General features: G+C 41.0%; 1 protein-coding gene across 7 annotated transcripts in view; it reads right to left on the bottom strand.

The window, feature by feature from the left end:
- Positions 1 to 10,511: 10,511 nt before the first annotated feature.
- LOC132382451 (zinc finger protein basonuclin-2-like) overlaps positions 10,512 to 27,295 on the bottom strand; it is a 318,584-nt gene continuing 301,800 nt past the window's right edge. For 6 of the 7 annotated variants that reach the window (XM_059952659.1, XM_059952657.1, XM_059952661.1 and 3 more), the window contains exons 4-5: positions 19,530 to 21,466; positions 10,512 to 12,158 (exon numbers count right to left, since the gene is read on the bottom strand). In XM_059952659.1, coding sequence (XP_059808642.1) covers positions 11,492 to 12,158; positions 19,530 to 21,466 — 2,604 coding nt within the window. In that variant the 3' untranslated portion in view covers positions 10,512 to 11,491. The remainder of the gene's footprint in view (positions 12,159 to 19,529; positions 21,467 to 27,295) is intronic. The other variant, XM_059952663.1, reaches the window with a different exon arrangement.

Here is a 27,295-nt window from a genome sequence, read left to right as displayed (position 1 = left end):
ACATTAACGCAGGACTGCAACGGTTCAATTGAAATGGCATTTTCCACAATTCAGAGACTGAAATAATTGAAAAATCCACATGTTGTAAGTTCATAGAGATTGTAAGAGCAAAGACTTTGAAAGCCATGTTGCATGTGATCCTGAGTATTTTTGCCTGGAGTATTTTTCATGCACAGACCAAATCAGAGTTCAAATCACGATGTTAATATTTTTGTGCAGATTACATATTTGACCTGAATTGTGGGGGAGAAGGGAAACAAAGAATTCTTTGTCACTGGGATAATTATGTACTAATATATCCATCTATCTTTGCAGTCACAAGTTCTGTTAACAATATACAGTTGTATGGCACTTCTGTTAAAATGTTAATAGCTACTGTAGGTAGATAGTTCACACGAACACAGGACACAGTAAGACTCTCTCAGCTGCCTCAGTGTGGAATTCTTGCTGCACAGGTGGTTATAATTATAATCAGCTCTTAAAGCCACTTTAAAGTTCCATTTGGTTACTTTTATTCATTTCATTTCCACATTAATGTACTTCTCTTCAATGTAAACAGTGGAATTTAAATTATATTTAACATTCCAATGAATCTCTTCTTGTCATCTTAATAAGATTGTATAAAGATTGCCCACTCCCCCCACGGTGTTTAAACATGTGGTTTGAAATTTCCAATAGTATTAAAACAAACTGCACATAGACAAAAATTATATTACAAAAATAACAAAACTTATTGGGCATCTCATCACTCACAGCTGGCAACAGACTTTCTATAATTGAGAGACAGACAACAGAGAAAGTTGTTTGTTTCTTTGTTTATAATGTAGATGGTCATCTCTATTCAAATGCAGCATCCTCCACCTGAGTTCTTGAGCCGGAACATGTGGACGCAGTTGCATTTCTCGGCCAAGTATCACCAAACATCTCCCTGACCAATGTGGCGCCTGAAACTTGCTGGCCAAAGTTTGTCAGCAAACTGTGATTACTTTGCAATGTTGTGCTCCTCATGGGATCAAATGGAAGGTGAGCTACCCCTGTAGTTATCTGCTAAAGTGCTCATTTTAATGGAAAGGAATGGCTTTAAGAGACAAGCATAATATGTTACATTCTTTTTCAGGGAGCTGAGTTTAAATAAACATTTAATTGCATATAGGTGTTTTAAGTGTATATTTTAATAATTTAATTAATTGACTTGCAATAATTGGTTAATGTTTCAAGAAGTCAGGGAATGGATTCAGACTGATACATTTCAGGTAACATTTGTACTTCATTAGTAGCTGGAAAAGGCCACCTACATTTAACAGAGTACAACCGCCTACTCTTGATATTCAGTATGTTTGCTATCATTATATCTACCTCCCCACCATGGCCCAAATATTGTGGTGACATGGCTAACATATTGCTATTACAGCACCATTGACATGGGTTCAATTCGGCTACTGTCCGTAAGGAATTTGTATATTCTCCCTGTGACCATGTGTGATTCCTCCGGGTGCTCTGGATTCCTCCCACATTCCAATTGTCAATTGTAGGGTGGCGTGGGCTTGCTGAGCCAGAAAGGACTGTGACCGTGCTGTATCTGTAAATTAAAAAAAATATATGTTGGGGATAAACAAAAAGCTGCTGGAGCAAATCAGTGGGTCAAGAACCCCAGCAGTTGGGTGGCATCTGTAGAGGGAAAGAATGGTCAACTTTCGTCTTCTCCATTCCATCAGGCAGAAGGTAGAAAACCTTGGGAACATAGACCAACAAGCTGAAGAACATCTTCTCTCCCACTATTATGAGACTCTTGAATGGACCTCTTGTATGATAAAGGTGAACCCTTGATCCGTCAGTCTACTTGATCGTGGCCTTTGCACCTCACCTGTCTACCTGCAGTGACTTGCTCTGCAACTGTAACACTATGTTTGGCATTACCCTTATGCTCCATCTTCAACCTTCCAAAATGTATCACTTTACACTTTCCAGAGTGCACTCCATCTGCCACTTCCATGGTGAGATTACCAGAGCATAGCTCCTTCACAGCAGAAGACACGTGATTACCTCCAGGGATCGTGAGCTTAAAGGACTGGACACTTAGTAGACATTTTGTTAGGTACACCGGTACACCAGCTCGTTAATCAGTCAATCATGTGGCAGCAGCTCAATCCATAACAGCATGCAGACATGGTCAAGTTGTTGTTCGGACCAAATATCAGAATGGGGAAGAAATGTGATCTAGAAGACTTTGACCTGGAATAATTGTTGGTACCAGACAGAGTTGTTCGTACATCTCAGAAACTGTTGATCTCCTGGGAATTTCACCCATAACAGCCTGTAGAGCTTTGCAGAAAATGCTGGAATAAACAAAACCATCCAGTGATTGGCAGTTCTGTGGATGAAAATGTCTTGTTAAATGAGAGAGGTTAGAGGAGAATGCCAGAATAGTTTAAGCTGACAGGAAGGCGACAGTAATTCAAGTAACCACCCAACAGTGGTGTGCAGAAGAGTATCTCTGAATTCATAACACATCAGATCTTGAAATGGATGGGCCACAGCAGCAAAAAAGTGGAGGGGTGGTGATGCATCTCTACTAAAGGAGGTGTAAAGTGCTTTTCCCTCTGCTAGTTTGCAGGTCACCAGATATAGAACCTGTTTAGCCCCCAGATCAGGGTCATGTGAAGCCATGGAAGTCACAAGTCCTGGTTGTGCTACCACTGACATCAGGCAGATAATCTCTGAAAAGTATTGATAATGGCAAGCCATTTCTGTAGAAAAATTTGCCAAGGGCAATCATGGTCACTATTCCATGATCACCTACATCATATGACATGGCACAGAACGATAACAACTACAGCAGCAGGAGACCACAAACATACACTCAGTGACCACTTTACTAGGTACAGAGACACAGGATTTATGAGCATTTGGAAAGACATAACCTGATTAGGAATAGTCAGCACGGCTTTGTCAAGGGCAGGTCATGCCTCATGAGCTTGATTGAATTCTTTGAGAATGTAACAAAACACATTGCTGAAGGTAGAGCAGTTGGTGCAATGTATATGGATTTCAGTAAGGTTCTCCAAGGCTCATTCAGTAAGTAAGGAGGCATGGGATCCAAGGAGACCTTGCCTTGGCTTGCACTCAGAAGGCAGAGGGTGGTTGTGGATGGTTCATATTTGGCATGGAGGTCAGAGACTAGTGGCTTTCCGCAGGGATTTGTTCTGGGACCCCTCCTCTTTGTGATTTTTATAAATGACCTGGATGAGGAAGTAGAAGGGTAGGTTAGTAAGTTTGCTGATGACACAAAAGTTGGGAGTATTGTGGATAGATTGGAGGATTGTTGATAGGCTGCAGAACTGGGCTGAGAAGTGGCAGATGGAGTTCAGCCCAGGTAAGTGTAAAATGGTTCATTTTGGTAGGTCAAACTTGAAGACAGAATGTAATATTAATTGTAAGGCTTTTAGCAGAGTGGAGGATCAGTGAGATTTTGGGGTCCCAGCCCATAGGACACTCAAAGCTGCAGGTTGACAGTGTTAAGAAGGCATATGATATCTTGGTCTTCATCAACCATGGGATTGCGTTCAAGAGCCATGAGGTAATGTTTCAACTATATAAGACCTTAGTTAGCTGCCACTTGGAGTACTGTGTTCAGTTCTGGTCACCTCACTACAAGATATTATAGACAGAGTGCGGAGGAGATTTACAAGGATGTTGCCTGGATTGGATTGTGTACTTTATGCAAATAGGTTGAGTAAACTTGGGCTTGTCTCCTTGGAGTGACGGAGGATGAGAGGTGACCTGATAGAGGTGTATTAGATGATAAGAGGCATTGATTATGTGGATAGCCAGAGGCATTTTCCCGGGGCTGAAGTGGCTAACACAAGGGGGAATAGTTTTAAGGTGCTTGTAAGTAGGTATGGGGTAACATCAGAGGTAAGTTTTTCCACATAGAAAGTCATGGGTGTGTGGAATGCACTGCCAGCAATGGTGGTATGGGCAGATAAAATAGGGTCTTTTAAGAGACTCTTAGATTGGTACATGGAGCTTGGAAAAATAGAGGGCTATGTGGTAGGGAAATTGTTGGCAGTTTCTAGAGTAGGTTATATGGTTGGCGCAACATTGTGGGCCGAAAGGCCTGCAATGTGCTGTACATTCCTATGTTCTAATAAAGTGGCCACTGGGTGTAGAATGCCCATGGAACTTGAAGATGACACAGTGTGAGGAACGGACAGGACCATAGTGGAATATGAAAGCACCAGTATTGAGGTTATTGCTTGTGACGGAGAGGGAAGCTGAAATTAAATTCCACTCAGAGTTAGTCAACAGGAATCTGTTCCTGTGACTAGGGGCCCAGGCGAGGATGGCAAGGACCCAAGAGATGGAGTATCCAAGATTAAAATCCAGACACGATTTCAAGACCAATCCGAGAACAGGGTTCTTAACTATAGATGCTAGATGAGACTAGGCAAGACAGAAATCCTAAACGTAATCACAGACTGAACTGAAGTTGAGCTGATGATTGAGCACCGAGACTGAGTTCAGGTGCCCTTTAAATATTCAAAACCTGGCTGCCAATTAGCGGAGCAGGCCAGAATCTTTAAAAAGACCATGTCAGTTATCCGTACGCTAGAGAATCGGGGCGTCTAAACAATGGAGACTTAGCCAGCGGGTAGTGTAGTGGCATGATCTGTCTGGATAGCGTACAAAACAGTTTTTCACTGTATCGTAGCACATGCAACAACAATAAACTAATAATTATTTTTTGGGGTCAGGACCCTGCATCAGGATGGGATCTCTTGTGCCTACAATATCCTGAGCATTGCCACTGAACACTTAAGAGACTAGACATCATCCAAGTCGAGGAATCTGCTTCAAAGCAACATACACACAAAATGCTGGAGGAACAAGGCAGGTCAGGCAGCATCTGTGGAAATGAATAAGCAGTCAACATTATAAGGTTGAGACCCTTCTCCAGGACTGGAAAGGAAAGGGCAAGAGACCAGAATAAAAAGTCTGGGGTAGGGGAAGGAGGCTAGCTGGAAGGTGACTGATGAAGCCAGGTGGGGGAAAGGTCCAGAGCTGGAGTAGGAGAGATCTGACTGGGGAGGAAAGCAGACTATAGGAGAAAGGAAGGGGGAGGGGACCAGGGGGAATTGATAGCCAGGTGAGAAGAGGTAAGAGGCCAGAATGGAGAATAGAGGAAAAGTGGAGGGGGGAAAAAAATTTTTTAAACTGCAAGGAGAAATCTATATCAGGCCAAAGGCTACCCACACAGAATATAAGGTTGACCCTTCACCTTGAGGGTGGTCCCATCTTAGCAAACGAGGAAGCCATGGACTGACACATCAGAATGGGAATGGGAATTAAAATTTAAACGTTTGGCCACTGTACAACTGGGTGTTGGGACTTCTTAATGAATAGACCTCAGACAGTCAGGGTGCAAAACCACTGCTCACCCCCCACCATGGGTGCACCCCCATTGCTGAACACTCTGCTCACACACAACTGCACGGCCGAACACTGAAGCAATCACATTGTCAAGTTCACCAATGACATGACAGTGGTGGGGCTCACCACCGACAACGATGAAATGGTCTTCAGAGAAGAGGTGGAAGAGCTCTTCCTTATCAACTTCAGGAGAACTGATGCCACTCACACCTCCCTTTACAGCATTGGAAACTGAAAACAGTTCAAACTCCTGGGAGCACACATCACACACAATCTCTCACGTCCTGAGACACATCCTGCACAGTCAGGAAAGCTCACCAACATCTCTGCTTTCTGAGGAGGCTGAAGAGAGCTGGACAATGCACATCCATACTCACATCATTCTATCACATCACACTCACATCAGAGAGCATCCTGACAAGCTGCATCACTTTGTGGTTCGGAAACTGCACTGCGGCAGAGAGGAAGGCTTACGGTGGATAGTCAAACACATCTCTGGCAAAAACCTACCTGCCATCATGGGCATACAGTATATACCATGGATTTGCACCTTGGAAAGTTTCCAGGGCGCAAGCCTGGGCAAGTTTCTTTTTATGTAAGACCGGCAGTTGCCCAAGCTGCAAGTCTCCCCTCTCCACGCCACCGATGTTGTCATTAGGACCCATACAGCTTGGCACCAGTGTTGTTGCAGAGCAACCTGTGGTTAAGTGCCTTGCTCAAGGACACACATGCAAAGCTCGAACTAGCGACCTTCAGATAACTAGACGAACACCTTAACCGCTTGGCCACGTGTCAACACTAACGGAGGCCTACATATATATACACAGTATATACAGAAAGGTGTCAGAAAAGAGCCAGCAACATCATGGAAGGTCCCACACACCCTGCTCATGGACTGATTGCCCCACTTCCATCAAGATGGCTACGTAGCATCCACACCAGGATCCCCAGACTCATACTTACCCCAATCAGTAAAGCTGATCAACACCTCCACCACTACAGTATTATTTCCCATCAGTCACCTTATGTACAGCCCGGTTCTTAATTTATGGACATACAATCAATGTATATAAGCTATCTCTTGTATTTATATTTATTGTGTTTTTATTATTGTGTTTATACTTTTGGTGTTTTTGTGTGCTGCGTTGGATTTGGAGTAACAATTATTTCATTTTCCTTACACTTATGTACTGGAAATGACATTAAACAATCTTTAATGTTGAATATATTTTAACCCTTGGGCGAATCTAAATGTTGCATACTCCTGATTGAGATAGGTGAGAGTGACATCAGAACCAGCAAGCATGATGGGAAATGGAAGGGGTACCAGGTGCACTAGGAATCCAGACGGACATTAGTGCTGTGATGAATTGGTTACAGATGCTAATGCTAGGAGCAAGAGGCCCAGCTGAGGATGGGAGATCAAAGGACTTATAATGGAGCACTTTCCCCTTCTGGCCTACAATGAATGCATTAAAATGTGCGTGCTTACCTCAGCTTTTTCTGACCATTCTGCTGAGTCTTTGCAAGTCTGGCTAATGGAGTTCATCCATGTGGGTCATTCACATTTTTACTTAAATTGAATTCACAACCCGCTGGTATCGTAGTCCTACCCACATCCCTCTTGAGTCTATCTGGTGATGAGTTACTATGACAAAACACATAACCATGCTTTGCTTAAATCCTCACCCAGACTATCCATGTCTGGTCGTGGTTTAGACACAGCCTGAGAGTAGTGAATCATTCTATGAAATTAAAGCATTTCAACAAGCTTGTATTAACTACAGCGAAAGAATAGGATTCTTACCTACAAGTTCTGGCAATAATAATATTGGTTATTTAAGTCACTGGCAGTAAAAAAAGTGAGCCTTATAACATCACCGTCTTCAATTTATTGCAGACAGTAGACAGAAAAAATCAGGCCTTGTCATTTTTTTTTTCAGTGAAGCCTGAGACAACCTGTAATACTCTGGTTTAATTCCAGTTGTCATTCCTTTTAAAATCATATTTGGATCATGTGATAAGACTTACAAGATGTTTTGACATGACTTCAACAGACATTGTAATGTTTGACTAAAATTCGACAATGAGGAAAGCATCTGCCTAGAAATTAGATCATGTGGTACTGAGAGAAACATGCTGTGAGGAGATCCAGTTTTTGGTTCCTATGCTGGTTTTGGCAGGCCTCTTGGCCTCACTTACATGCAGGATCTTCGGCACTGCCCTTTGTTTGTATATCTGGACTAGGTTTTGCATGTCCCTATGAATGAATTTAGAGGTCCCTCCCTCTCCTCTGCACTCTCTTCACTTGCACCTTTATTGGTTGACACCTTTCTTCGTCGTATGGCAAGGCAGCAGGAGCACATTGAGTTGAGCCCGGTCCTGTCGAATACACACACTTTTTCGTACACAAAGCAGCTTAATGTTCTTCCAAATTTAATTTTGCTCTTATAATTTTAACTAACATCAGAGGTATGATCATAATGTAAAGCAGCTTCTAACAATCACTGTGCAGGTAATTTCTTAAATGAGAAACAGGTAACTTCCAAAGAGATACGTGTATTTTTCAGGGTTTGAGGTATTATTTTTCTCCTTGTTTTCTACCAAAAATACATGAATACCATCCTGAACAAAAACACTCGGGCAAGGTTTCCCAACCCGCTGATCACGGACCCCTTGGTTAATGATAGGGCTCCATGGCATTAGAAATGGTTGGGAACCCCTGCCCTAGAGTACATGTTCAAATGAGATATGAAACTTAAGAATTGGAATGGTGGATTATCTTCAAAGCAGCAATAATCTAGTTATGTCTGTTATTTTATTCTAACAGCCAGTTTTAAAGCAACAGCTTGACAATATTCATCGGCACTTCCACGTTTTTCCATTTATCTCTCTGCAACTTTTAGCGTGCTTGACTCCTCACATCTCTAGATCTGACAAAAGCTTCTTTACAGGGTCCATTGATGACTTCATTCCCCCAGTGATGCTCCAGCTTTCTCTGAGCTTAGTGTTTGCAATAAACAACACTAGTGAGAGTGGATCCTCCTAGAGGACACAACCTTGTCATGGGACTTGGAGGCCTGTGTGCCTCAATGACCCAGAGACTTATGTTGGCTTGGAGTCAGCGCTTTGTGTAAAGAGTGGTCTCCCAGGTTTGGGGGTTCAGCTCAGGGCTAATGACTCTGGTCAAAAAACAACTGTTACGGAAACAACAATGAAGAATCCTTCTATATCTGTGTGCGACTGAGGACCCTGAACCAGACCTGGGGCACAATGCAGAAGATGGCCAAGTACAGACAGAGAGAGAGGAAATTCATTGCTGCCCTAAATGCCAGTGGTGTAAGTAAGTGAGAGTGGATTGGGTCTAATACCGCTGTGAAGACTTTATTTACAGAAAGGAGTTTTAAAGAAATACTGCCATTAACAAAAAATGTGGTAATTAATTTATTTTAAGTTTAATTATAACCAGCCATATGACTTGTCTATCAGCTGTTGTACTATGGTGAGAGAGTTTGCTTGACATACTCACTCAACCTGAACGTTTTTTTTTGTTGGAATGATCAAATAACTTCGGTGTACAATATTTATCAAATCTTGTGAGCTATATTACTGACTAAACGTCACATTTATTGGAATCAATTATTACCTAGAAAAATAAATTTGCTAACTGTGACGTGACATTATGGAACACAGCACAGCACATGAACAAGCCTTTGGCCTCGGAAGCTAAATTAAACTAATTTTGTCTGCACCTCTCCATTTCCTGTACGTTCTTGTGGCTGCCCAAGTGCCTCTTAGATGTTTTATCGTGTTTGCTCTCTCCCAACCTGTCCCCCTTTGGTGGTTCATTCCAGGCACCTACCATTCTCTGCATAAAAACCTTGCTTCATGTTTCCACTTTTAACGTTCTCCCTCACCTCACAGTTTGACATTTCCACTGAAGGAATAAGAAGGACTACCTATGCCTCTCATAATTTCACAAACTTTTATCAGAACTCCCTTCTGCCTCAGCACTTCAGAGAAGACAGCCCAAGTTTGTCTCACCTCTCCTGATGGCTAATATTCTCCAGTCCAAGCAGCATCCTGACTGTTGTCATGTGAATAAAGCCACTGGACAGAAGTACCGGTAGATACGAAGCATTCTCTTTATTTTACAAAATGAGACACTGCAGCCATCATATTGAGACCCCTTTCAGAGCAAGAGTCCTGCTTGACCCTAAACTACACGACATTCTATGTGCTAAGGGGTATCGTAAATTCTATATTTACGATGCATTCACAGTGCTTCCTTTGAACTACACACAACCTCTTGCTTCGCACCCACACCACAGATACTCAAGTGAATTTTAATCGGAATTGTCTGGTCTTCCCGTTAACTGTAATTCATGGAACTTAGACACCCATTGTCCAGAGCTGCATTTTAAATTTAATCTACAGTCCATATTCAGATTTGAAGATAAGCAGCTGAAGTTATTTGCCATTTGTGCTAACCCCTACTGCAACCAGAATTACACATGACACTCCATGTGTAGCCTAACCAAAGCTTCACTGTATACAAATGGAATGTGACTTGCTGACATATATCCAATGCCTTGACCAACAGAGAATGTCATACACCTTTTTTACCACTTTAAGGACATGTTGTCACTTTTAGGGAGTTATAGACTTGGACCCCAAGATCCCTCAGTATAGATTATACATTTTGTTTTTTGAGTATTAAATACAGATCAAGATAACAGGAGAACTTCCCTGTTCTAATTTGATTGTTGCGACGCTTCTTTCTACAATCTGTGGAATGCAGTATTTCATCCTAATACAGTACTCTCCGAGTATGACATTAAGGTGTCAGACTAGATTTCTGCCAAGTTTCTTGAATGGGACTGGACCTTATTTCTTCCCTCAAAGAATACTTTAGTACAATGAGGCATCTGTGCAAAATATTAAGAGTCAGAAACAAATTATTAAGACAAAATGCCCTGTCAAATTAATGCTTATAAAAAGGAAAACCTAAATTTGAGTAATTGAATGCAATATATTTACATATATTAAATGGAAATACGATACATTTTTAAAATCATGTTTAATCTTGCAAAGGAATATTTGTAATTAACAAAAAATGTTCATTATTTTAAGCAGAATTTGTTGTTCAAGAATATTACTTGTTGGATTTATTTACAGATTATCACATTGGATACATCTTTGGCAAGCTGTGATTTTTAAGCTTCTTGTGAGCATTAAGATAGCCCAAAAGCAAATATCATTGCATATCACAAAAGCAAAATGTTTTAACATTCACAATGCTATGGAATAACTTAAAGCACTAAGAAACCAACCAGCAAAACACATTATAATGTTAATTTTCATTAAGTCCAAAAAGCCTTACAACAACCTGAAATACACTGTTCTCACTCCAGAATACTTTCTGACCCCTCACTTACCTAAAAGCATTCAAATGAAATGGAAGAAACATTAAAAACAAAGGAAGCTTAATAAAATGCTTCTTTTTTTTGCACGTTTTTGGGTATTACATTCACAGATTTCAGGAAAACTGTGACAATAGCACTTGGAATCAGAGTTGTTGAATGACCTAGGGTGCGGGTGTTTGAAAATTAAAATATCTTATTGTGTCTTTATGCCTCATTTATCGATCCATACACTAAGAAACTGGAATGTGAAAAAGATGGCATAAGTGCACATGAAAAGGCATCTTTAGTCAAACAGAGCGCAAGCCAAAAGTGCCTTTTGATCCAGATAATCAAAGAATTGCAACAAAGAACCTTTCATGCTATAAAAAAAATCTAATTCATAAAATATTGTCCGGGGACAACGGTGTCCATTTGATTCCTATCTTCATCACCTATAAAACAGGAATGTTGGAAAACTGCATTCCATTACTCTTGAGAACCAGAAGGGAGCAAAACATGCCAATGTCACTAAGCAATACAAAGTCTCGGCAGTTTTCTGAAAGAGTTTGAAATTCACCTTCTATCACTGCAACAGATATGAGAAAGACAAATTAATACTAACTTCAGAATCCATCATCCCAAAAAAAGTTAGAAGTTCAGTGATTCTCGTTGGAACTGTAGAACATGTCTTTGTGCAAATTAGGATTCTGACTGTGTCGATTTCGACTCCGAACAGAAGAGAACATGGTGTTGCAACCAAGCACCTTACACTTGTGCAACTGACGAAGGTGCACGGTTTTGTAATGAGCCCTGAAGGTCCCTTTGTTACTATACATCTTCTGGCAAATGTTGCACATGATGGGTGAGTTAGCAGAAGAGGACTGTAACAAACAGTCAATTGGCTCCTCGACCACAGCAGAAAGTTGGTACAACTTATCTTTCATCATCATATCAGCCTGCTCAAAACCCTCATCACTATTTACAGGAACGCCTTCTTCACTCCCACCGTCTGAATCCCATGAATGGATGCTGCTTCCGGACTTGACACTAGATGTGGTGCTCAGATCCAACACAGTCTCATTATAAAAACTGTCCCCTCCTTGGGCCTCACTGGGTGGCTCCTGGGTGGCAAGGATAGAAAACCCAAAATGGTCATTTCTGTTCTTCCCTCTCAGTATAACTGGACTCTGTTCCATTTGGGTTCTCACCAGAAGATCTTCACAAAGTTCCTTTGACAAAGCAGTACTGTTGAAGAAGTCTTTCTGGGATTCATGTGATCCTTTAGTCAGAAGTTTGTGATGAAGATTGATGTTCGCACTATGTCTAAAGAAAACAAAAAAGACAACAAACAAGTGAGTCTACGGTCCAGAACTGAATTAAGATTCCACTGGTAGCATTTTATGATGCATCAAAAAGGTGCAAAGTTACCTGCAAATATTCTGCTAACTTATTTTATTTCTGTAATTTCCATATCCAAGTATTTCTTTATAGTTTGTGTTAATTTGACTGTTGGATCTCCTGTGCTAAATGTCAGAAGTTGAAGGGCATATCCTTTATATTATACCTTGCCACATTATACTCTGCCACACTACAAATAACCTTCCTTATCTTTCAAAAGGCTAGCAAATACATTTACTCAGCAATCTTCAGGATAATTGGAGGCTTCGATCTTTATTCAGGTCAATAAAGATTAGGTAAGTTTTTTTAAGAGAGATGTGACACAAAATTATGACAACACAGCATCTGAAATATAATGGAAACAGACAAAAACCAGATACATATACAAGTAGATTTTGCCAGCACTATGCTAATTAATGTGCATTTTTATAGAACTCCAACCTATAATAAGTGACATGTCATTCCATTAGGATTATGAACATTCCATTTAGAAAGAGACCTTCGTCTATCGAAGTTTAACAATCTTCCAAGGAAATTTTGCAGAATGGTTTGGGATTGCCAGTATCAGCACAGAGGAAATGGGGATTTTTATAGCCGATTGAAGAATGAGCTATTTGTTAATTTGCTCATGGAAATTGTAAAGAGTAATCATCCCATAGATTTGAATTTAGCTTTTATCCCTTTTTGTTGCTCAGTACTGCAGACAAAATGTCTTAAGTTTTACAACAGCGCATCGAGCAGCAGTGAAATATAACATAATAGCGAAAGCATACTCCAATCAAAGGAAATGCATTGTTGTGATATGGGTGGGTTTATTGCAACTTGGAGATGAAGGATTAGTAGGTATTGTTTGCAGAGGAGATTGTACCTAGGGAAAGACAGCACTACTGGAGAGGAATCCGAGTTTTGTTGGAACTTGTAAATGGAATGTGTGTTTTGAAGTTCTGAGTGATTTCTGTTTCCGCTTCCCATGGGAGAGCCAGTAGGTTTTTGCAAGGCTGGGAGCTGAAAGGGACTCCTGGGGGATGGAAGCAAGATGGGAAGCTTCACAGGGTTGGGAGAATCAGAGAAGGTCCAGCAAAAGACGGCTTGGCAAAAACTGTAGAGTTAAAATGGTGTTTGTGTCTTGAACAGTGAAACAAACTTTGGCTGTCCAGCAGCTAGATTGGTGAATGCTACGAAGAAATGATGTGCAGGGTAGTTAAATGGTGGGCACCACGGTATTATAGCTTGGGGCAGAGGTCAGAGTTCAATCCCAGCATCCTCTGCAAAGAATCCCTGTGCATCCTCATGTAGAATGCGCATGTTTTCTCCACGTCCTTGGGTTTCCTGTCACACTCCAAAGGTGCACCAGGTAGATTAATTGGTCATTGTAAATTGTCCTGTGTTTTGTTTAGAGTTAAATCAGGGTTGTTGGGGGTTGCGAGGCAGTGCAGCTTGAAGGGTTGGAAGGGCCTATTCTGTGTTGTATCTCTAAATAAAAAATAAAAGCCCCGTGTGTGTGTGCTGTGCCTGAACACAGATCTTGCATTCTGCCATCAGTGGGGGAGGAGGCATTCCTGCAATTCTGCTTTAGTAGTGTTTGGTAACAGGGAGGTGATCCCAATGCTGAGGATCAAGTGAGTGAAAGGTTCATGGAAATGGGTGTTCTGACTAAACTGGACTGCTTCCATCCTGCATTTTATTTTAAGCCTCTTTTGTACTAAAGATCTGTTTGTCACCTCTATACACAAAGGAAGGTTTAATTGCAAACCACTCCGAGCAGTTTTAGGTCATGGCTGGGCTACTGGCACATACCTCACCATTAGGATGACCTCTGTCCTGTGATACGTGAACAGCGCGGCTAGCAAATATGGGCAACAAACCCGTGATTATGATCATCTCCTGCAGGGGTCAGTCCTGAGCTACGAGTCGTCTCCCTGGAGTTACACAACCTTTCACACAGTCCAACTGATTCTGCAATCTCTTGTTCTTAAAAAAAACTGTACACTTTCTACCCTCTCCCAAATGTGGCAAGGTCAGCTGATATGCAAGTAAAACGCTGGGTGATAATTGGTTTATTGCAACTGAACTTTCAAAAAATTAATTGATTACACACATAATTTGTAATCAAAGTTAATTTAGGATGACCCAAGAATAAGATAAAAATGAAATGCATGATCTAAATTTAGGTCTATAGTAAGCACTGGATTTTGTTTAAAGAACAACAATAAGGAAAACGCAAATAGCCACTGCTCCATTGTGAGAATTGGAAATGGGGAAATCAACCATTCAATTCCAGGTTCCTGCTGTATTAACCTCTGATAATATGTGTGCAGGCATACATATGACTAAGAGACTACTGCACTGACTAAAACTTGGTTTGTGGGTTAATGGCACCCGGACCAGTGCTGACATCTTCATACCTGATTACCCATGTATCACCAGAATGCTCAAAATATGTGACCACTTCATTTGATCACACCTTGGCCTGATAGAGAAATCTCCACACCATTCTAAGGCCCGAGTTTATTATATACCCGTGGTCGTATTTGTGAAGTGGTAGTGCTTGTGGAGAGTCCTTCTCTGCAACCGCTGGTGCTGACTTTAAGCAACTGAATGGCTTACTTCAGGAGGCAAGTAAGTATTACTGCATTGGGCTGGGACTGCAGTTACATACTGTATAGAACAGGCTGGGTAAACCTGGTAGATTTCTCTCTGAAAGACCATCTGTGAACTTGTGGCATCTTGTAACAAACTGATCTCCAATTACAACAGCTGTTTTTATAATCAAATCATTTAAAAACTATTCTACCTGAAATTTTCTAATGTCTGTGATGAGATTTGAACCTAATTATCAACTCTGCCGAGGTTAACAATATGCCGTTTACACAGTGTGCTAATGCATCTTGCTGCATGCCTCACATCTCTCCTTCAAAATCATTGCTTTCACCATCCCCTGGTCCACACTAGGAACTCTAGTCTCAATTGAATAACTCCCCAATTGAACCCATTTTTTCCATCCCTCTGCTGAATTCACTATCCTCCTTGAATCTTTCTCTTGATGAAAACACACTTCACTATTTTCAAAGCACTCCACTGACTTTACTGTCAACCATGACACAGAGTCATAAGAGTTGGTGCCACACAGAAAGAAGCCATTTGTCGAATCAGGTTCGCATCAGCTCCTGGTCTAACAATCTAATCAGTCCCATTCCCTCACTCATTCTATATGGTTCTCTTGGGTACTTATTCCAACCAAAATACTCATTGATTGTTTCCACCATCCTTACAGACAGTGAATTCTAGATGCCCCCTACTCTGAAATGGAAAAATATCTCATAAGCTTGTATTTTCCCCAAGATTTTAAATATGTGCCCACTGGTCCTTAGACATTTTCCTTATATTAACGAAAAGAAAGTGGAAACAATCATAATCTAATGCATATCCTCTCAGTTTTCTTTGCTCTATGCATAATAATCCCGGTTTCTCCAGTCTAATCTTGCAGTGCATCTGGAAGAGATCATCACGGGCCATACTGAAAAATCTTCTCTGCACTGTCCCTACAGACAGTTGGAGTCAAGTGACCAGAATTGCATGCAATACTACAGATGTGATCCCTATACAGCTGTCGCCTGCTTTCCCTCATAGAGTCAGCCACTGGCACGACTGCTGAATGGCTCTGAATACCTTTGTATCACTTTTCAGCAGTTTTTTTTACCTCTTTTTTCCACACACCAAATTTTGACTGTACAGTCTAGATAGTGTAATACAGTCTAGTGTTACAGATAGACTTTTAAATATCTGTTGTTGGTATTCCATTTGCCCTTGTGTTTCTGCAACTGTTCATCTGCTTAACCATAGCCTCACCTGTACTGTGATGCTTCTACCTGATCCTATTCTGGTCATAATCAATAAATATCCAGACACCTATACAAAGGGGAAAGGAAGAGATATGCAGACAGGGTTTTACAAGGAGTCTTGGGAAGTGGAGTTGAGTACACTCATCAGCACAGACCAGTTCATGTGAATGATCAGTTTTTGTGCTGTAAACGTGCTTCAACTTCATGCAGATCCCACAGGCAAAGGATTCCTTTTTGTTCCCTCAAGAGCTCCCAGACTTGAGTGAATCTGTATTCTGAGTGCTAATTGGTTTAGCTATCCACCGACAGAGCTGTCCGAAAGTAAATTGAGTAATACTGGGTCTGCTCTTACCATCAAAGAGGTTCTTTACCCTGGGTCAATGTAGAATGTAAAAGATAAACCGCAATGAAGGAAAAGCAAATATCTCATATGTCCCAACTCCCCAGCTCAACTACTATGAAAATATGACTTGAGACTTATCCACCAGGATGGAGGTAATCAATTCATTGCTTCTTGGCCCAACAAATAAATTTCTTTCCTAGGCTTCACTCTCCAAACCAGCCCATGCACAACTAACCTGCTGACCAAATTCTCTTCAAGGCCTTCATGCCATATGATACTGTCACAGTTGTATTTACCTCTTATGCCATTAATATCCTCCTCAAAAATCCATCCTCAACCTCTTTCCAAAGTCATTAAACACGTTATTATCAAAACTGTTATTCTCCGCTGCTTAATTCTCTCCAATTAGGACTCAGCTCAATTAGGCACTGTACCAAATCAAAGTTATTAATGATATGTCTTTGTGAATGTGATAAATGATGAATCCTTGTCACCTTTCTAAAGCCTTGGATGTACACCATACCCTCTTCATAATAATTCCTTTTCTTGGTTTTAATTTCTTCATGAAATCTAACTTTTCCATAGTTGGATTAGTCATGAAGCACCCAGAAATTGGTTCTCCTTTCTATCAGCATGCGGCCTCCTGCTAACATAATCCAAAGATGAAGTGTCACCTGCTACATCCTGATGACTACTTAGTAACACTAGTTGTTTAATCTGTCCACCGTTTCTGCGTTGCCAGACTTATTACGGATCATCAAACTACTGCTAAGGAAGAAGGGATACTGTGTTTGATTACTCATGCTATTAATTCTATACCTCTTTAATAGTCACAATCTTGGTTGTAAAAGTATGGTATAACTTTGATGTCCTACTTAAGCCAAATTTGTCCTGCTATTCCAATATATTTTTCATCAGAAGGACAGTCTTCATTTTATTGGCTCTCCCTTGACTGTCAAAATGCTCATCTATGCCACTTACAACACAAAATCCAATGATTCAAATATTCTGGCCAACTGGCATCCTCTCTTTTCTCTAAGTACCTAATCCGCTCCTAGCTGATTCTCAACTACACTCCCCACTTTCGTTCTTATTGACCTAAGCTGCCTCTCCATCTACCACAGTAATTTCAAGCGCCTTGTTGCATTTTAATTGGCCGATGGTTTAATGACCCTACGTTTGTAACCTCCTCCAAACCAACAGTAATCTACCTGTCATCCATACTGGTAGCTGGAGGAACTCAGCAGGTCGGGCAGCATCCATGGAAACAAGCAGTCAATGTTTCGGGATGAGACCCTTTGTCAGACCCTTCGGTCTCAGCCCGAAATGTTAACTGCTCGTTTCCACGGATGCTGCCCGACCTGCTGAGTTCCTCGAGCTTGTTGTATGTGTTGCTTTGACCCCAGCATCTGCAGTGTACTTTGTGTTTATTGATATCCGTACTGGCTTCTGTGCAACCTCTTTCTCTTTGCCTTTTTCATGGGCAATCATATCTTTCTCCAATAAAACTGCATCACCGCTAAAATCATTTGGTTCTGCACCAACTTATGAGTATTTTCACAAACCTCAAACATCTTCTGATATTCTATCCACCAGACTGTACTTTTGATTGATTTAGTTGCTTGGTCTGTGAAGCACTTAGGGACTTCAATAAATGAGGGAACCCATAGATAATAGATAAGGATTGCATCAGGCCTGGTGTTAATGGAATAATGTTAAAAAGACTGATTAATTCTCCGGGTGTATAAAGGCAAGAAGGTAACAGAATAAGTCTGACTGTGTCAGCTACAACACAGCAGGCAGCGGTGTCTGAGAATCCAAATGAGCTATCTTCTGGGCTTACACCTGTGTCTGAGAGTCCCTGGAGAAGAAGCACAAGATATCCACGAGTACAATGCAGGATTTTTGGGAGCCGTGGGTACCACAGGGTCCCAAGTGCATTCTGGATAGAGGTGACTGTGTTATAATTTGGAACTGTAAATCATGTGAATAATGGAATATTGTAGTATGGCAATAATGTGATGTTGCGATCAACAAATTAATGTCCTTTTGAAAAGGGGAAATAAAGTAATTATTTCTTGATGTATCTTAGTGTTGCCAGTCCATTTAAAATAATCATCATGACAAAACTGATGATGGAATGCTATCAGCCTAACCTCTTTCAGTGGCTAGAATGTCAAAATAACTTAATCTCAGCAGTATCCAGACTGAGCGACTGGAAAGCATTTAAATACCATCTAAATAACAATTTGCACACTTGGATCTCCTTATGTATGTGTGGGTGTCTAACTAGTGGCAGAAAGGGAAAAAAAATGCAACTTTGTCACCGAGAGTCCAAACGTTGTTAGCCATACAGGTCTCCTGTTTTGGAGACATGAATTTATCCTGGAATGCTCTCCCCCAGGTGATGGGATCCTTTCAGTAGCTCAGGCAGGAGTTGTTGTTCAATTCAGAATCACTGTGATCTGTTTCAGGTGGGTAACTGATAGGGACATGCAGTGCAAGAGTTCTCTCAATGCTCTGATTTTCTCTCCAGTGACAAAACCATTGACTGTTTCTAAACTTGTGCTGCTATCACTAACCAGCTCCAGGTTTACCTATGCATTGAAAACGTTCAATAGAATAACAGGGAATCCTGAAATCAACTTAAAAACGATCTCACTAATAATTTAAATTGTGTCATTATTTTCATTTTAAGACACTATAATGTTAAGCCCTACACTTCACATGTGAAAGCAATTTGGCAAGTTTTGTTTTAATGTAACAATTAGAAGACAAAATTGCAGGTAAGCTGCTTAAAGGGCTGATCTCTCCCTCAAGTATTTTACTTGCAGCCCGCTCCTGCAGACCGCACAGCTGTGCTTCAGGATCCCTCAGGCCAATGCAGGTGGGACGGCCAAAATTCCAGCAGCACCGTCTCAGGCACAACTCTGCTTTCTGTAACTATGCCAGACACATCGGGCGTTTGCCAAGGAAAATCCAGGCAAAAGGTTTTCAAAACATGCAAATATGAGGGCCGGTTTGAGAACACAAGGTGAAGTGAATCGGTACATTATCGAACCAACTGCCATCAGGTTGTAAAAACAAGACAAAAAGCAACTTTGCACTGACCTGTCCCTACTGCGCCTTGAAGGGAAAGCTGCGTTACAACCTCCAACTGTGCACATGTGCATCTCCTTTAGATGCACATTTTTGTAATGCAATTTAACACTGTAAGAACTTTTAAACACCTTCTTGCAGACAAAGCAATAGTTAGGATTAGAAGTACCCTGATTATCTCCCTTATCGGCATCTGGCTGTGGACATGTGCAGCCATTCACCGCCGGGCTGTCAAAGCACAGTGATCTGGCCCTCTGCTGTATTAAAGCCCTGCCGAAGTCTCCATTGATCAGACTGTGTTGCACTTCTTTATAACTGTTCATCAGCACGTCTGCCTGCAACCAACCTTCGGATTTGGGTAACAAATTCTTGCCAATGTCCGTTTCACCCTCCCTTTGCTCGTCCCCAAAGGATGAAATTATTACAGTTTTGGCTTTCACGTAAGCATCGCCATTCTCCAAGTGGTGAGGGTCACTGCCTGATTTTCCATTGGAATTTGCTCGGGCATCTGTGGCCATTTCATCTTGTTGTTGTACTTTGGGGTCCTGTTCTTCCATGTCAGACAAATAACTTGCACCACTTTCTGTATTTTCCAAGTCATATTTCATGCTCTTGAACTTATCGCTTCTAAATTGTGCAGCCATATCACAGTTAGAAACTCCACTCTCAGAATCTTCCAGTTCCTCCATCGTTTCCTTCTCAATTTTGACAGGCATGCTAGATTTTCGGGACTTCTTTTTTGGCGCAGGATCTGCAATTGGCTCTCTTGCTGTAAAATGCTCTTGGAATGAAGGAGCTGCATTTGGTAAAGATGGGAGCACTGCTTGTGGAATAGTGAGTTCTGCCGGTGTGACCAGACTGCGGTAGAAGGGGAACACTGGCTGGACCGTCTTCAGGTTCTGAAAGGCTGCACTGTGCCCTGGGTTCACTATGCTGATCTGAGCATTACTCTGAGCATTTGACTCTGCAAGGGGGTTATCAAATCCTGCGAGAGAATGGGTATCAGAGCCAGAGCAGTTGCTGGTATCAAGCCTTTTATCATTGACTTGGATAACCGTGGACAAAGAGCAATTTCTCAGATCCTTGTCCCGATTGTTTTTCATGGTTGGCATATGAAGCCTGGGATTGGGGTTTGAACTGTGGCGATTGCGACTTCGCAGAGAACTGAAAACCATATTACAACCCTCAACAGTGCACTTATGTTTAATTTTCAGGTGAACGGCGTTGTAATGAATCTTCAACGTGCCTTTGTCATAAAAGGTCTTCTCACACGCACTGCAGTAAACGCGCCCCTTGGAAGTTAGACTGCCTGACTTTTCCATGGACTTGACCCTGGTGGTATGAGAGGGCTGTTGTGCTTGTTCAAGCTCTGGGTTGGGTGTAACACTTAGTGACGGGGATGTCACAATGCTGGAGTCATTGGTGGAGTCATTTTTTACATCTAGGTTGATCCTATCTTGGGAATTCTGACTACTTTCTTCAGCACTATGATATGAGTCAGCACCTGGGCTTGTCAGAAAACTCTTGCTGATGGGAATTGGAATTTCTTGCTTGGTTTCTCTTGCCTTCTCTTGAAGTTGATCAAGGAGGAAGCTACTGGGAGAGGTCCCTAACAGAGGCATTGGAATAGGATTAAAAAATTGGAAGGGCAGCATAAAAGCCAGGTTGTTCACAATTTTCTCGAAGTGATGAATACTGCTTGGATTTACTTTTTCCGAATGTGTGGACAGACTGGGATTTCGAGATTGATTGCTACTTTCTATAAATGCTCTGATATCAGAGTTACTCTTGGAGGATGGAACAACAATGGCATTTCCTTCCTTTTCTTGAATTGCCATAAGTTCAACGATGGACTTTGTTTCTCCAAAACGAAGGAATTGATGCAGAGACACCATTTCTTCATCGTACGTCATCATATTCCACCGATCAAGTACTTTTCCTGAGGCATCCTACAGCACAAAAATTAGTGTGAATTAGATCTCTCACAACTTAAATATGAATTACTTAATTATTAACTTGCTAAATATAGTTTTATGTTTTCATGCTTATTAAATTTCCAAATGTACTCTGGTGATGGGAAACACAGGGACTGAAGGGGTCACATTCAAATACTGCAGACTTTTTTCCCTAATACATGTTGGCATTCAGCTTTATTCTCAATCATCAGTAGGAACTCTTAAAAGAATGTAATCATTATAGCAGTTGCAGAAGACGATGGCCCCTTTTTATATAAACAGACAGATTAGCCAGTTTTCAAACATGCTAAATGACAATTGATCCAAAAGTTTTGTATATCGTATAGAAAGCAAGTTCTGTTTCAGTTAGATGACATCCTTGCAGTCTTTATTCATGCTACAGAGCAAAGCTGGAAAAAACAAGGCAAAGGCACAATCAAGTCAGTTGTATCACAGTTTTATTGTATCTCTATCTGTTCCTTCTATGATCATTAGTGCACTAGTCTTAGGCTTTCTTCAAAGCTACAGCAATGGGGAGTGGTCAAATGGAAAAGAAGTGAAAGATGATTTTATTGGAGAAGAACAAGAAGCAGAGTTGCATTCGATCCAAAACCATGATATTGCGGAAGGGTTGGGATTTGCAACCGCAAATACCATTTACTTGATGCGCCGAATTGTCTAATTCTGCTCCTGTGTCTTACGGTCTTTTTTTTTGCGTCCTAGTCTTATTTCCTTCAATTGCATTGATAATCTGTCGATCTCTGTTCTGAACAGAATTAATGACTGAAGTTCCAGACCCATCCAGGGTAGAGAATTCCCACTTTCTCAATTAAATTACTTCTCCTCAATTCAGTCCTACTATTTTGAGTCTCTGAACTTCTTAGCCAGGAAAAGCATCCTTCCCACATCTTTTTTTGAGGTTATTTAAAAATATATACTATATGCTTCATTGAAGTCACCTCGAAGAGTAAATGTTCACCTCGAAGAGTTCAGAGTAAATGTATTATTAAAGTACATATGTCAGCAGACACTGCCCTGAGATTCATTTTCTTGTGGGCATTCACAGTAGAACAAAGAAATACAATAGATTCTAAGAAAAACGACACACAAAGACTGACACAAACATCCAAAGTGCAAAAGAAGACAATCTGTGCAAATACAAAACAAAATAATCATTCCTTCGAACTTCTAAGAATCTCAATCTTCAAAACTCAAAAGATATGAAATGTGCACATTCTAAGAATCTCATTCTTCTAAATTCTAAAGATATCAATTGTGCACAATTTCTTCCTCGGAACCAGTCTGATAAATCGACATTGTACTCCATCAATAGCAAATACATTCTCATTTTATAGATTAGATTTTAAAAAGTACACAATACTTGATATATAGTCTTGCCAAAGCCGATATAATTGCAGAAGGCATCTTTAGTCTAGTACTCAAAAACCCTTGCAATAACCAAGAACATGCCTTTAACCTCCCCAATTGCCTGTTGCACTTGCATGACAACCTCGAGCTTTTAACATCAACATTTCCTAAAGTCTCACCATTACATAAACTCATGAGAGAAAGAATTCTTCATAGATCAAGTCCATCCAAAACACAACTGATATAATTTTCCAACACATACTTAAATAAACTGCAAATCAAATATACATTGTTAGCTTGTTGAAGGGGACTAAGTTAGAAGGGGACAAAAGAAGAGAAGTTGAAAGTAGAGACACATCATGGCCTAGGGCTGCACTGAAGATGGAATAGGGGCAGGCAGGGAGAAAAAGTCCACAGCAAGCTAGCATTGAATAATTAAGAACATGCAAACTGCAGGGCAAGGAAGGATGCTAGGATCTGGTGGTGGTTGGGGGGGGGGGGGCGGTTTGCAAACTTAAAATAAGGAAGAAAGCTTTATAATTAGTCACACCAAATTGGCTGAGGGAATAGGAAATCAGTCAAGTTTATTGTCATTTAACAATGTACTGTACATGCATAGCACCAAATGAGACAATGTGCCTCTGGACCAGGATGTAAAACACAGTAGTACAGATAACACACTTTTAACACACAATAACTTAGGAAAGCAAGAATTAAATCTACAAATGAATTATGCATAGATATAAAAGTGAAGTGTATAAATTAAAAGTACATATTTTCCAGTGACACTTCGAACACCATGCGGCAGGGAGTTCAGAAGCCTAATGGCCAGAGGGAAAAAGCTGTTTGCTATCGTGACCATTCTTGTTTTTATGCATCCGAGTCTCCTGCCTGATGGCGGAATGTCAAAAGGGATGCTGAATGGATGTGTGGGATCCTTGGTAATACTAAGTCTTTGGGCAATTCACGGTAGAAACAGGGAAAAATGAAATTTCTGCAAGAAGGGGTTTGGAAATCGGCAAAAAAAAGTGAAATTTATTCTAGACTGAGATTAAGAGTGGGTCTGGTGGCATTGGTCTCGTTGTTTATCAGAAATTGATAAGTGAGGCTATTGAGCAATTCAATATTCTTCGTTGATCCCTTCTAAAATGGCGGGGGTGGGGATGTGAGGAGGGGGTTGGAACTGCAGCCACTCTTTCCTGAGGCTTTGATATCCTTTCCTGGGGCTGTTGCAGTCATGTCAGCAATTCTGCGCAGCTTCAGCATCCTTACACTGTGAAACTGAACACTTTATACAAAATGCAAGAGTTAAATAGGAAAGCCCACTCATCGCTGTTTCCTTGCCCATCTACTGCACGGGGTGTGTAGTCCTTCAGCCTCATCCAACACAACCTTTGACAATCAACAATCATTTATGTAGTGCACTCACTGCAAAAGATCCTGGAAATATTATTGATGTTGTCTGTGTTGAAGTGGATCTGAGCCATAATTTGTGTTCAGCATGTCTGCTATAATTTTATATCCATGGATTATAAATCCTTCAGATAAATATTTCAGTATATAACATAGTTTAGCTTCAGTGTACAAAAGCTGGAGAGCTTTTTCTGCAGAGTGTAACCCACACTAGAAAGGTTGTAGCTGAAAGGAGGAACAGGAATAATGAGTGGATCAGGAGGCGCTTTGGCCATGAGCTTCAGTGACGGAGCCAGGAGACGAAGAGAGGTCAGTGCTTGGATCATCATCTCCAGGACCTGGTGCTGAAGGAAGCTCTCATCAGTGCACATGCCAACAAATTTCACCTCCCAGAAACTGCACAATTTTATTTATGGGCTGCTTCATGCTCTGTACCTCCACAGGTCACCTGGCAACAGACCTGTCAATCAACATTCTTATCATGTGCCTCCACCACACACTCAGCCTCACTTAAAGTTTCATAAAGCATTCTTTCACAGTACATCCATTGTCATCTATACTGTTTTTTGCCATGTTTCTCCTCTTCATATGCCGCCTGCTGTTATTGCACAGCGGGCAAACGCTGTTCTCCAATAATAGCCAGATCATAGACAATTCAGCAGGAAACAATAAAGAGGAATCCCACTTTAAAGTGCACCGCAGGCACTTGAGATGCTTCAGGCAATGAAGCCTATGTTTCAGCTGCTGGTAACTCTGTCAGATATGCTCATCTTTCCAATAAAAGGTTATGGTACACATAGCAAATGTACACACAGTACCTGCTGCTGCTACCTGAAATGTCGACTGTTTACTCTGTTCCCTGGACGCTGCCTGGCCTGCTGAGTTCCTCCAGCACTTTGTGTGTGTTGGTAAGAAACTGAGGACCATTGTTCCTTTCACCTCTACCCGCTGAGCTATAGGATTGTGACTGGGCAGCTGCCTGCAGAAGTTGCCACATTTCACTGACCATTTACTTCAGAATCATAGCTCCTAGTGCTGCCTCCAGATAACCCTCATCTAGAACCCTCACCAACCTCCTGAGGAAGACTGCCCTGCCTCATCTCATCACCCTTCCCTGTTCTTAATCTTGATGGAGCCCAGTAAGACCTTTGCTTATGCGACTTGTACTTTAATCACCTTAATTCCATTCCAAGAATACCTAAACAAACCTGTAAGCATTTATGACCTCTCCAGGGAACAGTGGAAATTTGATACAAGGATAAATCATTATGGGGTTAACTTGCTCATGGGGATTTGAACAAGAAATTGAAATACCTCATGAAACATTGTGGAATATTCCTATCCATATTGCATGCAACTCTCTGGGCATTTTGACGAACAAAAGTATGTGTTCTGCCTCTTAACCTTAGAGGAGCTCTCCAGAGAAATGACTGCTTGCTCATCAGTATCCTGGTCTGTAGGAGGAAGAAGAGGAAAGGTTGCCAGGCCAACAGGAGGGAATGGAGGACATCAGATGATTGGTGGCTTATTACACACGTCCAAAACGATGATAATGAGGGGCCATTTCCACAGCAACAGGAGCAAAGTTGGCAACATGAGGAAGAGAAGAAGCAGGAGATAAGGCTAAGGCGGTGGGATGGGGAGAAAGATTCCATCTCTGGGCCTGATTCACCTCCAGGGCCACTCCATACAACTTGTTTATCCTTTGTTCCCTCCCCTTCCCTCTAGCTCTCTCTAGATGTTTCCAGCATCTCCTACTGTGTTTAGAGCTAGGATCACTGGAAGTGGATGACTGGAGCGTTAAATTACCAGACCACAAATGTCACTGATTTAACAACACCAAGCGAGTTTAAACTGTAGCAATCAGCAATTAAGACCAAAGACTAAACAATGAGGCAAGTACATTACTTTGGCACTGAGCCTATTTAGAAGGAGTTTCACCCCATCCCCATACTTCAACAAAATGTGTTTCAAACTTTATCTTCAAAGCTATGTTTCTCAACTAGTAAAACTTTGAGATGAAAGAATACTTCAACGATGTGTTTGATCGATTGCACTTGATCAAAACTTTTGTTTCTTAGTTAACTCTCCTTTCTTCATCATTTCAAGTTCCTTGGTCTTATTTGGTTATTAGTAGCCTTTCCTTGAGCTCAAACAGCATTTATGCTGTTCTAAGTGAAAACAAATTTTTAAAAAACAGAACCTGAAAGAATAAATGTACAAAGAAACACAAGAAGTGTGAATCTGAAGATATGTACAACTGCACACATCCAGATTCTCAGGAGATCTCCTACTATATTGGTTGCGATGTAACAGATCATATGCTCTTTCATAAGAGCACGAACATTAAACTTCACTTTGATTGAAATATGAATATTATACTGCTGTGAGAGCAGTGTTTCCTCCTTGAAAACCACACAGTATAATTAGAAAACAGTCTTGTCTGTCAATCAGAGATTAATAGCTTCTGACCAGGACAATAGTAGAAGATGACACTCAACATTTAATTGCATATAAATTTTAATTTAGAGCTAAATATCTGGCTTTCCTGTTTTGAAAGAAAATGTATTCGTTTTCTGTGCTAATGAGGTATTTTCTGTTTATGGATGTAGTTCTCTGCCTGAATGACTAGCTTACATTGCAGGAAGAAACTGGCTTAAGGTTACCTGTAATTACGTAAGTGGCTTGATGGGCAGAAAAAGTCACAAATATAGATACTATTTGTAGAGTCGAATTGGGTGTTGCAGTCAAACTTTCATTCTCTTGTCAGGCAGTTGCAAATTGTAACATGGCACCCAGACGCAGACCCACACTGACACTCGTTCTTGTGCGAATGGACAATACACACACACGTGATGATACGCACAGTAACACAGCCACGCATATACACATGCAAACCACCTGCAGAATAACCCCTCTGAGTTTACAATGCATTTAATTGTTATTACTTTCCAGTCACTGAGGTTCACACTTGCATGTATTGTGTTGTATTTACTACACTTTGGCCCAGCTCCCAAATCTGTATTTTCAGTAGTTTATTTC

The sequence above is a fragment of the Hypanus sabinus genome, chromosome 28 (genome assembly GCF_030144855.1).
Source record: "Hypanus sabinus isolate sHypSab1 chromosome 28, sHypSab1.hap1, whole genome shotgun sequence".
Taxonomy (NCBI): Eukaryota; Metazoa; Chordata; class Chondrichthyes; order Myliobatiformes; family Dasyatidae; genus Hypanus; species Hypanus sabinus.
Note: the sequence above shows the minus strand (reverse complement) of the source record. Positions and strands in the feature narration are given on the sequence as shown.